The sequence below is a fragment of the Galleria mellonella genome, unplaced genomic scaffold (genome assembly GCF_026898425.1).
Source record: "Galleria mellonella isolate WM207_F2 unplaced genomic scaffold, CSIRO_AGI_GalMel_v1 utg54, whole genome shotgun sequence".
Lineage (NCBI taxonomy): Eukaryota > Metazoa > Arthropoda > Insecta > Lepidoptera > Pyralidae > Galleria > Galleria mellonella.
In genome coordinates this window covers 2757103-2772497 of record NW_026442114.1, presented here as the reverse complement: position 1 = coordinate 2772497, position 15395 = coordinate 2757103, and the positions used below count along the sequence as shown (strand labels likewise).

The 15395-nt window shown below is 33.7% G+C and overlaps 3 protein-coding genes across 3 annotated transcripts; 2 read left to right on the top strand and 1 right to left on the bottom strand.

Annotated features, from left to right (window-relative positions):
- LOC113509630 (40S ribosomal protein S13) lies at nucleotides 1-1984 on the top strand. The gene is made up of 3 exons (XM_026892994.3): nucleotides 1-144; nucleotides 301-428; nucleotides 1654-1984. The coding sequence occupies exons 1-3, from the start codon at nucleotides 122-124 to the stop codon at nucleotides 1956-1958; spliced, it is 456 nt and encodes a 151-aa protein (XP_026748795.1). The 5' UTR covers nucleotides 1-121; the 3' UTR covers nucleotides 1959-1984.
- Nucleotides 1985-2823: 839 nt separating this feature from the next.
- On the bottom strand, nucleotides 2824-3674 carry LOC113509761 (TM2 domain-containing protein CG11103). The gene has a single exon (XM_026893173.3). The coding sequence runs from the start codon at nucleotides 3531-3533 to the stop codon at nucleotides 2982-2984; it is 552 nt and encodes a 183-aa protein (XP_026748974.1). The 5' UTR covers nucleotides 3534-3674; the 3' UTR covers nucleotides 2824-2981.
- Nucleotides 3675-4137: 463 nt separating this feature from the next.
- LOC113509600 (SCY1-like protein 2) lies at nucleotides 4138-15067 on the top strand. Its single transcript, XM_026892955.3, has 6 exons — nucleotides 4138-4414; nucleotides 4935-5770; nucleotides 6857-7529; nucleotides 8355-8574; nucleotides 9599-9799; nucleotides 10992-15067. The coding sequence occupies exons 1-6, from the start codon at nucleotides 4288-4290 to the stop codon at nucleotides 11467-11469; spliced, it is 2535 nt and encodes an 844-aa protein (XP_026748756.1). The 5' UTR covers nucleotides 4138-4287; the 3' UTR covers nucleotides 11470-15067.
- Nucleotides 15068-15395: the final 328 nt, after the last annotated feature.

Here is a 15395-nt window from a genome sequence, read left to right as displayed (position 1 = left end):
CTTAAACATTAAATCGATTCTTTATTAAGAATAAAGATAGTCAACTCTATTTCCGGTCACCATCTTTTGGTTTTACTTGTTGTCGTTGTCAGATCGGCTGTATTTGTAAAAAGCCGTAACCATGGGTCGTATGCACGCACCTGGGTAATTTTATTGTGTTAATATGTCCATGAAATGTGCTACTATCGTTTTGGTGTTAATTTTGTTAGAAGCTCTCGACAATTCCGCTTCATAGTTACCTAACCTATCTGCGAAAATTGACCACATGGCTATGTTCTGAATTCATTTTTATTATTTCAGTAAGGGTATTTCCCAGTCGGCCTTGCCGTACCGTCGCAGTGTGCCAACCTGGCTGAAACTGACCGCTGATGATGTCAAGGAACAAATATACAAACTCGGTAAAAAGGGCCTCACTCCCTCCCAAATTGGTATGTATAGTTACTATACCTTTGACATTAAATCTAAAACGCTAATCGCTTTATTCATAAAAATTAACCCTTTATAAGCTCTCTATAACAAGAAAACAACATGATTATAAAAATATGCATTATAACTGCAACAACTTTAAAACCAATGTCATAGATGATTTACACACCTATCATAAACCTATAATAGCAAAAAGTATTATTTATAAACGTTCTATAGCAAAACAGTAAGGTGAAAACGTCAAATAGTTGTCCTATATAGTTATAATGGATTAATTCTTACTATAAGAACATTTTAACTTCAAACTTATTAGCAATAAAATAATATTTTGTGCATATCTGAAATCAAAAACATATCGAAAATCTCCATTTTTTATGATCTTAAATATGAATCAGTTGAAAATCTATGATTATTTGTGAAGAATCGAATTATTATAATATGTACACCCATCCTAAAAATGTGTTTAGGCAATATTGTATTTGCTTAACCTAGTGCATGTCCATTAATATTTTGGTGTGTATATATTAATATACAAATTTGGTGTGTATATAACACACCAATATATAATGATTAAACTGAGGGGGAAAGGGATTGTTAATAATAGAGACTGAGAATCCCATTGCTAGCAATATACCCAAACAGGTCAACCTCCTTGCAGTTCTCCCTGAAAACTATAATGGTAAATTCCTGATGATTCATCATGATGGGCTAACTAGCCTGTTTTCATTCTCATCAATCACCCTTCCCTGGTGCTCTGCCAGTATATCCTGTTAGCGCAGGCGGGGTTACCATATCATTTTCATCCATAAAAAAATTATTAAACCAATATTTAATTAAAATAAGAATTATTATATTTTTGTAATATTTACAACAATAAATATATAATAGTAGGAGCAGTGTATTTATCAAGATTTTTATGCAAATTACACAATATTTTTAATCTTTATTTTTTTAAATAGAAATAATAATGACATGGTCATAAAATACTTATATTGTGGTTATCTTCCATGCGAAAACTACTAAAGGGAATTGCATTTAATTTGGTGCATGGATAGGATGTATCCTATCTTTGCTCTCTACATTTAAGAGTTTCTTCTTATCTATGCAACTAAGTCTATTCTAACTTAGTACATAATAGTTTTTTTTTTTTAATTATAATTTTTATATTTCAGTATTGTCTTCCAATGACAACTATATAAACAAAAAAAAATTTTTTCCATATTTCAGGTGTCATGCTCAGGGATTCTCATGGAGTGGCCCAAGTCAGATTTGTCACAGGCAAAAAAATCCTCAGAATCATGAAAGCCATGGGTCTTGCTCCAGATCTACCAGAAGATCTATACTACTTGATCAAGAAGGCTGTAGCCATGAGGAAACATTTGGAACGCAACAGGAAAGATAAGGACAGCAAATTTAGGCTGATTCTTGTTGAGTCGAGGATCCACAGGCTAGCCCGCTACTATAAAACAAAGAGTGTGCTCCCTCCCAATTGGAAGTATGAATCGAGCACCGCCTCAGCCCTCGTGGCTTAAGTTTAAATAAAACTAATCTGAAACTATTACTTTGTTTTAATTTACATCTAATATTTTTTTAATTAAGTTTTGTTGTTTGTATTATTTTAAGACATACTAAGGTTGAAAGGACTGGAGGACTCATAAATGACAGTATAATCATTAAGAGATAATTATAAAACATAAGGTACAGAAAAATAGGTATGGTACTCTCATATAAGAAATTAAATCTAGGATAAGACACCTTTGATGAAAAGTTACACATTCAGGAAGACAACTGTGAGATTTGCTTTCAATTTGGTTCATTTTTTGTTTGATGCCAGTACAAATACAAAATTTCTAAGAATACTGTTTTGGCTTTTGTTACTCTTACTAAGACCACTTATATTTTTTTTTAATGTCTTCCAAGTACAAATATTGTCTATTTACGATTTTATATATAAGCAACTCAATTGAACCATTTTCAATAATGTCTTATCGGGAAAAGTTGCTTATAGGGGAAAAGAGGAGTATAAAAATAATTGTCTGGAAAATATTTTTATTTATTTCCTTTTCTAAGCTGAGGAGATTAAATATTTTTTTTTTATACAACTTAGAATAGCAAACAAGCTAAAGGCCCACCTGATGGAAAGTGGTAACCGTCGCCTATAGACATGAGTAATACCATGGACATAACAGAGTATACTGTTTCGCCCATGATACCGCCCCATGTGTTGCCATTCCTGAGGACTCAGGTGTTATTCCTCTGGACCCTGTAAGTTCACACCATATCCCATCCTTCAAACTGAAACAGTTATTTAAACACAACTGCTTCTTCTTGCTGTGTAAGAATGCATATAATAATATTGAGTTGTGTTAGGAAGTTCTATATATGAAAATACAAATATAATTAACAATTCTTTTAATAAAGTAATAATAAATACAGTTGCTACAACCTTTATTTCATAATTTTAATCATAATTATTAAATCTGTACATACTTAAGATTCTAAATTTTTTTACAGCAGAATTGTGAAAAATAAATTAGATTTTTAAGTATAATAAATTAAACATATGGGTTCCAATTACTGCCATCCTCTGGATGTAGACTATTTGTTATAAGTAACACAACATCCACTATCCACCATATACCTAAGCCTCCTAGAGTAAGTAATTTACCAACGGCAGTACCAGTTTGACCTAAACAAAATCTGTCCATTCCTAGGAAACCTAAGAGTATGCTATAGATTAAAGTTGTGGTGAAGTAATGTCCAGAATATCGCACGCATGGAAACCCATCTTTTAGGAATGTTCTAGGTCCGTGGCACTCTATGTTATTGAGGACTTCACATTGCACTTTAGTTCGTTCAACTTCTTCATATCTAACCCCTCCGAATTTCACGCATCCGTGGCCGGCGGCATCTCTAGCCGAGTGATTTCCTTTATGGTCTAAAGGTTCTTTGCAATTGAGAAAATCCAAAGGTAAAAAGTTGCACTTCACGAGTGGCCCCAGAGGTCGATACGGTTCATCTGCATATGGATTACTTTCTGTTAAGCTAGCAGATACCATAAAAAGGATTACAAAAGATAGTATAAATATGTACTCTATAAGAGACATATTTGGTACATTTCTAATTAACAAAATTCAGTCCATTCCATTTTTTACGTATAAAAAATAATATGTTAATAAAAATTTGTCAATTGACCACACCACCTAAAAAACAAACAAATGTCAGTTTCGCTTTTATTTTTTAGTACATTTGTTCCCTTATGGAACAGGCTAAGGTCAGAGACCATGCTGCCTAGTCTTCAATATGATTATTTGTCTAGATTATTTCGCGTTCAATTCAGTTGTCAGCTAGCAGTCAGTCAATCGGTCACTTTAAACCTAAGACCAAGGAATTAAACCAACAACCAACTGAACTATAGATAAATAGATATTAGATGCATAGATAAAGTATGTTTGTTTTATTTTATAGATATCATTTTTTATTTTACTTCCTTATTTATAAATACTAAAACCTACTACACATTTATTTTAACTAACATACTGGTATGGCAAAACAGTTCAATACTAAAATAGGTTTAACATTTTAAAAATTGTAGGTAGCATTTAAATATAAAATAATGTCTCTACTTTACTTCCCTGTACATTTTTAAACTATGTAGATATCTTGAAATGTCATATATTCTGTAATTTTTCTGTGGGCTGTGTTGTCAAAGTCAAGTATGTGACGTTTTAACATCTATCGTTCATCACTGGTTTGATTTCTTGTTTTTTCTCTTTTGTGTGGAATTGTGGATTGTAATGATTTTCCTTTCTTATTTATTAACACAGATTTAGCCAATAACTAGGTAGTGAAAGTTTAAATATGGAGGTGTTTAATAAATTTTATTCGTCTGTGAGTAGTACTGTATCTCAGTTGTCGGGTGTACTACCAGGAAATCCAGTCACAAGGGAGTTTGAAGCTACACAGTTTATCGCAAGTGCTGGTCCAGGTAAATACACTGCACCGAACATCAATTATTCTCTACTTATACTTTCTTCATAGTTTGTTAGTATTGGAACACATATAGGATTGACAATATTGCAGTCTAGTTGTGGGATGGGATCTGCGTCACACAACACTCATAATATCCTTATATTTAAATTGATTATACAAAAAATAATGAGAGAATCCTTTATCCTTATGAATATATGTATTTTATTTTATTTCAATAGGTACACATTAGAGTTAATAAACAATGTTACATTAATTTATACAGTACAATAATATTTTGTACAAGCTAACCCTCCAAAAATATGCGTACACAGCATGATCAAAACATAAACACACAGCTAAATAAGTATGTAAACACAATGTAATTTATACAACAAAAAATTATTTAATTTATATATATAAATATATATATACATATATATATTTACATTCATATATAATATCCATTTATGTCATGACAAAAATTATTTAATTAATTAATATATATAAATGTATAAGTATATAATTATTAATTTCAGGTTTATTATGGAAAATTTACAAAGGCTACAAGAAATCAACTAAACAGGAGGCATCAATTTTTGTATTTGAAAAGAAACAACTTGATAGGTTTTCAAAAGCAGATAGGGATATTATGCTGGATGTATTAAAACGTGGAATTGTTCAGCTGACCAAATTGCGACACCCTCAGATACTCACAGTCCAACACAGCTTGGAAGAAAGCAGAGAGAGTTTGGCGTTTGCTACGGAGCCAGTGTTTGCAAGTTTAGCCAATATTTTGGGTAACACAGAAAACATGCCACAGCCAGTGCCAAGCCATTTGGTCAATTATAAACTTTACGAACTTGAAATTAAATATGGATTATTGCAAGTGGCCGAGGGGCTTGCATTCTTACACAATGATGTTAAATTATTACATCATAATATATGTCCAGAGTCTATTATTGTGAATCAACAAGGTGCATGGAAAATATTTGGCTTTGATTTTTGCATTGCTAATCAGAATGCAACAGGATCTGCTCCGTATTGGCCTTTTAACGAATACTGTCAAGCTATGCATCCATTGTCCCAACCATTGCTTGACTATTTGGCTCCTGAGTATATACTTACAGCAACACATTCTCCGGCAAGTGATATATACTCACTTGGAATGGTTATTTATGTATTACATAGTACTGGACATCATACTTTGGGCAACATTGGTAATGATTACATGAAATTTAAGAGGTTTGCTAATGAATTAAGGAATTTACCACAGTCCAGGTTGTCATGTGTAGCTGATGGCCTCAAGGAGTATGTCAAGTTGATGTTGAATGCAACTCCTGAATTGAGACCTGATCCACACCAGTTTTTAAAAGTAAGTTTTTTTTTATACAACTTAGAATGGCAAACAAGCTGACTGCCTACCTGATGGAAAGTGGTAACTGTCGCCTATAGACATGAGCAGTACCATGGACATAACAGAGTATACTGTTTCACCCATGATACCCCCATGCTTTGCCACTCCTGAGGACTCAGGTATTATTTCTCTGTACCCAGTAAATTCACGCAATATCCCACCCTTCAAACCGAAACACAGCCATGCAAACACAACTGCTTCATGTTAGAACCACGAAAGGGACAGAGGTACCCAAGTAATTGACTTTTGTACAAAGTCCCTCTGGTAAGTGGTTAGGCTAGCAATATGCTTTTGGATACCTTAGGTATTGCATCTTCTTACTGAAATAAAATTTATAATTCATTATCTAATTAAATTGGACACTACAATGAATGCTATATATAAGCAATCTCTCTGTAAGCAACATTTATATTTTATTATTCAATTCAGCTTAGTTAGTAAAAAAAATAAGTAAAAATATTTTCCAGATGTAAAGAATTTTTATATTCCATTTTTTTTTCAATAAGCAACATTTGCCAATAAGAATTTTTTTATTGAAATTGGTTTAAATGAGTTGCTTATATAGAGCGTTCATTGTATATCATTGCATATAAGGTCTCATAAAAATATTGCATATGCTGGTGGTCACTCTATTCTCCCAAATTTGAATTTAAAAATGAATCTGTATTATTGTAAACATGTATAAAATTTATTTGAAAAAAATACAAGCCGAGTTTCTTGTTAGTTCTCATCTCGAAATCATTTCCAACTGACAGTATCTTATATTTGCATATGGGGTCAGCTAAGCTGTTGCATGTCGACCCATCGGGATCTTTTGTGCTTCCCCCTGCCTTATACAATCATTTAAAGGATCCTATGTGTTACCTTAACGATATCCTGTCCCGGTTTAAGATATCTGTAGTCTCCTGTCCGATAAGCCGTTCCCAGTACTGACAGTAGATTTGACATATCATAAGGGTCTGTAATAAACCTACATGAATAAAGATATTTTGAATTTTGAATATAATATGATCATTTGTAATAATGTTTGTTATTCCATTGCAGATACCATATTTTGAAGATGTTGGAGTGAAAACACTTAATTACTTGGACTCCCTTTTCCAATGGGACAATTTACAAAAATCTCAGTTCTACAAGGGGCTACCACAAATAATACAAAAGATGCCACACCGTATCTGCATCTATCGCATTCTACCATGCCTCAGTAAGGAGTTTGTCAACCCGCCCATGGTTCCATTTGTCCTTCCAAACGTACTACTCATTGCTGAGAATTCTACAAAAGAGGAATATATCAAATATATTCTGCCTGTCTTAAAACCTGTCATGTTAATACAGGATCCAATACAAATATTGTTGATTTTTATGCAAAAAATGGAATTACTGTTGAAATTAACACCAGGTGATGAAGTCAAGACTGACATATTACCGATGTTATATAGGGCATTGGAAGCTGATGCGCAGCAAATACAAGAGCTCTGTCTGTCCGTACTACCAACATTTGCATCGCTGATTGATTACCCGGCCATGAAGAATGCCCTCTTGCCTCGTATCAAGAAACTATGCATGAGTACCAACTATATTTCGGTGCGTGTCAATTGTTTGCTATGTTTGGGCAAGTTGTTGGAACATTTGGACAAATGGTTGGTGTTAGACGAGATTATACCATTTCTACCTCAGATACCATCGAGGGAGCCAGCTGTCTTGATGGGGATTTTAGGTAAATGATAACACTTATGTCTATTATTTTAATTCTTCTTGTTCTTTTAATTTAAACTAGGAAAATAAGTTACTTTTTTCCGTCTTTCTAAACGGATATATACAGATCGATGTTTTGGTTCTATCTTTTAATAAATTTATTAAAAAAACACTCACTGAAAAAACCTATCACTTGCTAAACGATTACTTGAATGACAAACGGTCATGGTGTTAGTGGACCATGTATTGGCTTTTTAATGACCATGTAATTTTAGACATAGTACATTTAAATAAATATATGTGAACTAATTGTTGAATTTCTCGTGGGCACTTCTCAACAGATAACAACCTTCTGAATCCTGCAGTAAATAAAAAAAAAAACACGTTTTAAACATGTCTATTTCTTTTTTATTCAACTTAGAATGGCAGACAAGCTGACGGCCCACCTGATGGAAAGTGGTAACCGTTGCCTATAGACATGAGCAGTACCATGGACATAACAGAGTATACTGTTTCGCCCATGATACCCCCCATGCGTTGCCATTCCTGAGGTCTCAAGTGTTATTCCTCTGTACCCAGTAAATTCACGCCATATCCCACCCTTCAAACCGAAACACAGCCATGCAATCACAACTGCTTCACGGTTGAAACACGAATGGGACAGAGGTACCCAAGCAATCGACTTTTGTACAAAGTCTCCCTCTGGTGAATTTGAATAAAGATAATTTAAATTTAGAATTTTGAAATCTATTGGAGCATTTTGTTTTTACAATTTAATAAATAGGGTCGTAAAACTTGTCTGTATAGTGCAACACTACAATATCTGTTATACTATTTGTATTTTCAGGGATTTACAAATTGGCACTTAGTCACAAAAAGCTCGGTATAACAAAGGAGGTGATGGCCACAAAAGTGCTCCCGTTCCTTATACCGTTATGTGTAGAGAATGGACTGACATTGAACCAGTTTAATGCCCTCATCACCCTCGTCAAGCAGATGATATCGAAGGTGGAAACGGAGCATAGAGCCAAACTGGAGCAGTTGAACTCTATACAGAATGAGTCCAAGTAAGTTGGTTATGTCTGTTAGTATTTGTTTTTAAAACTTTATTATCTGCATTCTTGTTGGTGGAGCTCTTGCCACTCACTACGATTTTCAGCGAATCTTTAAAATTATTTTGAACTATAGAAGACCAGAGGGAGACTTTGTACAAAAGTCGATTGCTTGGGTACCTCTGTCCCATTTGTGTTTCAACCGTGAAGCAGTTGTGTTTGCGTGGCTGTGTTTCGGTTTGAAGGGTGGGATATGGCGTGAATTTACAGGGTACAGAGGAATAACATCTGAGTTCTCAGGAATGGCAATGCATGGGGGGTATCATGGGCGAAACAGTATACTCTGTTAGGTACTGCTCATGTCTATAGGCGACAGTTACCACTTTCCGGTGGACGGTCAGCTTGTTTGCCATTCTAAGTTTTATAAAAAGGAAAAATTAAGAGAAAAAACGGAAAAAGTGTACAGGCAGACTTATTCCTTGAACTTATTCAAGGAATAAGTCTGCCTTATTATTTATTCATTGTCATTCATTCATACTTATTTATTATTTATTCTTAACTAGGATCTTTGCTTTGTTATGCCTTCGACATTTGGAATTGTTGTTAATCCTGTGGTACGAGAGAAGAAATGGATTATTAGTAATAGGATCTAGCTGCCCCACTGCTATCAATATACCATATCTGGTCGACCTCTATGTGGTTCCTCCTGGAAATCATTGTACTGAATTCCAGGTATATTCATAATGTTAGGCTAATTGACCTGCCTTTTCATACCCACCTATCATCCCTCACTGATACCCCAACAGTGTATACTGTTAGTGAAGGTAGGGTTACCATTCCATTATCATTACATAGCACCACCTAAATGTATGATACATTAAAAAAAAAAAAGAAATCTCTAGCTTTAAAAATAATTATCCTCCTTTTTTAGTGATTTCATTCATTAATTTTTATGTAAATTAAATTCCTTTCCTTCTATATTACTTAAATTATTAAAAAACATCTTTAAAATTTCTCATGATTTGTTTAATTTTTACAGAGTAATGGAACAAGCTCTCACAGCAACATCCGACAATTTAGTCTCTGCGCCCACACCGCAGACGGATATAGACAAAATGTTCTCCGGCCTGGGCCTGGACCCATTCTCATTCAATAACAGCAGTAGCAAGCAGGAGAAAGTGGAACCAGCACCGTACTTGGCCGAGAGCGCTGGCTCGCTCAGCATTGAAGAGAAACAGAGGTACGTATGACAATTGTGTCATAACTATTGGGTTATGACTAGAGAAGTCCAAGGATACAGTTAGTAGACATAATAATTTTTACGGAAATAGAAAAAAAAAAAGAAATATTTTTATTCAAGTAAACTTAGATTTAAGCATTTTTGAATTGTCATTCTTTCATTATTGCCCATTCGCAACGCACTTTCAGCCAAGAAGAACGGGCAAGAAAGTTAGCTGTTGCTTTTTTTTTTTAAATTAACTATATAAATAATGAATTTGTGTGAATACAAACTACTAAGCAGTGTTAGATTATAAAAGAAGTTAGAAACGTGAAATAATAGTATATGAACCTGTCTTTTAACTGCAGTAATTCTTAATGACTGATATTATGTTTGTTGGCAAGCTTTTACACGGTGTCATCTACTCACGAACTAAACAAAGCTAACCTAATAACCTAACCTATACTAGTGGGGGGAAAGGGATTGTTAGTAATGGAGACTGAGAATCCTATTGCTAGCAATATACCCAACCAGGTCGACCTCCTCGCGGTTCCCCCTGGTAACTATTATGGTTAATTCCTGATGAATTCATCATGATGGGCTAACTGACCTGTTTTCATTCTCATCTTTTTTTTTTTTTTTTTTTTTTTTTTTATGCAACTTAGAATGACAAACAAGCTGACGGCCCACCTGATGGAAAGTGGTAACCGTCGCCTATAGACATGAGCAGTACCATGGACATAGCAGACTATACTGTTTCACCCATGATACCCCCCATGCGTTGCCATTCCTGAGGACTCAGGTGTTATTCCTCTGTACCCTGTAAATTCACGCCATATCCCACCCTTCAAACCGAAACACAGTCATGCAAACACAACTGCTTCACGGTTGAAACACGAATGGGACAGAGGTGCCCAAGCAATCGACTTTTGTACAAAGTCTCCCTCTGGTATCATCATCTGGTATCATCTATCACCCTTCACTGGTGCTCCGCCAGCGTATCCCGTTAGCGCAGGCGGGGTTACCATTCCATTTTCACCCATAAAAAAAAAGGGCTGTGTGCTTGTTTACCACTATTGTAACCCAAGATAGAGCACACTCTCACACCTATGGCTGTATACGATTATGGTCTATGTCTCTATATATACTGTATTGTAATATTACATCAGCTACCTTTGTGGTATAAAAAAAAAAAAAAACAATATTTTTACAGGCTCGCTCAACAACAAGAAACAGTGCGCAAATTCTCCCAGCAGCCACCGCCGACAGCGATATCAGCACCGCCGCGGCAGCAACCGAAGCCCGTGGACCTCACCAGCTCTCTACTGCAATCCAACCTCAACCAGCTAACCACAAAGTCCTATCCAAACACATCCACTCCCAACCCCATATCACCACAAGGCCCAAACTACAATATATCAATGACGTCAAATCAAATGCCGTTCGGTTATCAGAATAACATGCCCACAGGCTTCAACAGTCAATTAGCGTTACCACCCACCACTGGGTGGTCACCAGCGAGTGGTAACTTCAATAATAAGTGGGCAAATAACCAGAACCAGGGTAACATGAAACAGGACTGGTCGGCCTTTGAATCTCTACTCCCTAATCAGAGTCAGAACAATAATCAAACCACGAATAATAATGTTAAAAAGTTAAGTGACAGTGAAATGATGGATCTATTGAGTTAGGTTCAGGTATTATCAGACACCGGACACTTCGTACAAAATTGCCACAATCTGTAATTGTCACAACTACAGATACAAGTGACATCTGTACTTGTATTAATGAAAAGCCTTATTTTTAATTTATCGTAATTTATTGAACAAACACAAATAAATTGATATAACACAATATTACACTACAATACAATACAATATTGCCATTTAGAAAAAATATTCTTTATATAAAATAAAAATTACTGTTGCCAGTACAACAAAAATATAAACTATTCATTTTTTAAATATTTTTTTTTTATTCTATATTGGACAGTCTGTACATGTGACAATGTGTGTGTGTGCTTGTGTTGTTAGGTATAGCGCGAGAAAAGCGCGCTTCGATGTATTGTGTAATGTGGAATGAGCTGTGACGTATATTCTTCTTCAAACCTCTTAAATATTATACTTTCTATCTATCCTGTTGTTACTACGGCGGTTATTAAAGTGGAGATTGGAGACATCCATTAGAATTTGGTAGCTGACTCGTGTTAAAGAGGGGGTGAGGTCAGACGCAGCGGGCGGCAGGGAGTGTCCATATTGTATTTTAGTATTATTACTTATACTGTGGTATTATGGTAATGTCTATCATTCTGATATAGTTTAGCAAGTCGTTATGCACTCAAAGACGTTATTGCGTTGTAATACGGTTGAAATTTGTATATTGATAATTTATTTATTGGGCTATTAAAATGAATAGCGAAAGTTGAAGAACTTATGAACTTTACTGCGTTATAATAAGGTCTACATTTATCTGTATATCTATAATATGTATTTAGCAGATACAGTCGAGAGCATTCCGTTCGCACTTAATTTTTTTTTTAACAATTTATTAAATTTTCAATCGGTTTCAGAAAAAAGGTACAGGTTCTGAATTTGGTAGTATTTTTATGTTCGTTATCTCGTAACCACGTTATTCATAAACCGATTTGGATAATTCTTTTTTTTTATCTGAAAGGTTCCATGGAAATTATATTAGTATTTATATTTCTTTATAAAAATAAATGAAACAAGTAATGTATGTAACGATAGAGGCAGTCTGTCTTCTCTCTAAAGCATTTGGCGTGATGATAGTTCTTACACCGGCAGTCACGGTCTCGAATTATAAAATTATTGTCGTAATAAAGTATTTGTGTTATGCCCATAATGTTCGGTCTACAAGTCTACACGGCACAGACTTTCGTCTCGGGCGACTCTCAGAAACGTGTAGATATGAACAACACCGAAAGATAGAAATATTTTTATTCAAGTAAACTTAAATAAAAAAAAAAATTAAGAGTAAATTTTTTATGATTGTAGAGCTCTTTCGGAATGCAATTTCAGCTTAGAACGGGCAAGAAACTTAAGTGATTTTTTTTTTAATTTTAAATTTTATAAACCATTGTTGCTGGCCATCAATATTTATTTAACTATACAATAAGAGCACTTGCATTCAAAGCTTTAAGTTTAGCTTCAAAAACTATATTGTAATATTAGATTATATTGATAAAAAATGCAAATGTTGCTTTCTTTCAGTCTTTCTTTATTTTATTTTTCTTAATTTTTATTGCAAAGGACGCTGTATATATATATATATATATATATATATATATATATATATATATATATATATATATATATATATATATATATATATATATATATATGTTGACTATTGTATTGTGCATTATTCATAAAAGCATAAAACATCAAAATTGTTTTAGCTGGTCGAGTAACTAAAACTGTAGTTTTTAAGTTTATTTCTTAATTTGAAAGAAAATAACCAAGTTTTTGAACCGATGTTAGAGTTTTAAGTTTTTATGAGTACTGCGGAAAATGTTTTAATATGATTTTCTTTTTAATTATTTATAAGATGATAATTTTACATTCCTATTAATTATAATATACTTAGTGCATATGAAATATGAGGGTACTTGAGCATTTAAAATGTAACTTTTAAACTTATTAATTACGTGTTCGTAATATGATTTTATTATTGTTAAATTCGTTGCTTCTTATACATAAAAATATATAGTACAGCTAAGGATATAATGGCTTCTAGAAACCATGCTGCTTGATTTTTATCTTTTAACATCAAATTTATGTTTCGTCTGGCTCCGAAATTTCGGAAAACGTTTCGTGGTAGGCCTGGATGGCATGAATTTATTTTTCTCAAGGGCGTATTTAAAAATTGTGAGGCTTGTGAAGATCCCAGGAAGCTTCTGTGCTTCTGAGCGGAGCTAGGCTGGCTGTACTAGCCACGACTCATACGCACAACGGGCCAAATTAGAGGCTAAGTGCGGAAAATGGAGTCCTATTTCACATTCACATTCAGGCGTATTTAAATGTGAGGGGTAGGGGGCGACGGGCGTGCCCACCTCTAGAATTGTCTGGTGCCCACCTCTATGTATAAAGTCTGTCTGAGAGTACGTAATATAACTTTTTGAAAGGGCCAGGCCCCATTTGGGGATAAAAACACGCCTAATTTTTCATAATGTTCAAGTTGAAGCAATCCAAAATAAAAAATACAATCTGTAGATCCATAAAATGAATTTTATGTTATGAATTATTATTACATAGAAACTTAGATTATATAGAAAGAGTATCGAGTCTCAAAAACGGCTCAAGTTTTTGTCAGCTAATTGTCAAATTAACTGACTTGTTTTTTTTATCAGTACTCTATATATTTACGCATAAAATGTATGTTGATGTATTATTTAATAAATAAAATGAGTGTTTACGCATTAAAAAGCTGCATAAATTATAAGACAAAATAAATGTAGAAGTTATAAAGGAATTACTCATGAATTATATATGGACCGTTTATTTTGAAAGCGGTGTAAGTCCATTTACAGCACATAAATATGTGTAATCGTAGTCTAATTATCAAAAAACAAATTTATATAAACAAATTAAATGTTGATAAAACAATAGAAACAGTGCCAGACCTCATATGATTTGTCTGTATTTTTAAATCAACAAATATGGTAACCTTTAATTTTCTCGAAACAAAAGAAAATGGACTTGCACCACTTTCAAAATAAACGGTCCATATATCACGCAAAATTGTATGAAAAAATTGATCCGTTTTTTTCAAAGCATTTTTATTGAGATCTTATCTTATTTTTTCGCATATGGGGTCAGCTAAGCCGATGCACGTCGACCCATATGGATCTTTTGTGCTTCCCCCTGCCTTATACCATCATTTCATAGATCCTATGTGTTACCCTAACGATATCCCGCGGTTTAAGATACCTGTACTACCCTAGCTCTGGATAAGCCGTTCCCAGTAGACTCATACGCATACTTGCCAACGAATCGCAGTTGCACATCAAGTGTTCCATGGATTCCGATTTCTCCCCGCACAGTGTGCACAGTGTGTCCGAAGAGATACTCTATCTAAGTGTGTCTATTGAGATACTCTATCTATATAATGTTAAACATACAAATTATTTGTATTACAGTATTGTAAATAATGTTTGGATCTAATTGCCACTGATGTTTAACTTAAAATATTTTATTTATCAACATACTTATATAGAAAATTGATCTCTTATAAAATAACGAAATAAATAAAAAATGTAAATAAATACTATTTATTCGTTTTATTTAATTTCTTAATACCTTAAGACACTGGTATCTGGTATAAATTAAAACTTAATATAATTTTTTTTAAATATTTTCTATACCCTTTTTTAATTTTTAATTTTGTTTTGTATTTTAAATTGCATGAAAAAAATTATCTTTTTTCATGTCTATAGACGACGGTTACCACTTTCCATCAGGTGGGCCGTTAGCTTGTTTGCCATTCTAAGTTGTATAAAAAAAAAGTATTATGCGTCGTGTGGATGAAAAAATTTCAAACAGGTTCATTGCGCAGTGTCAAAACTAAGAATTCTTAATTATATAGTATGGAAATACAC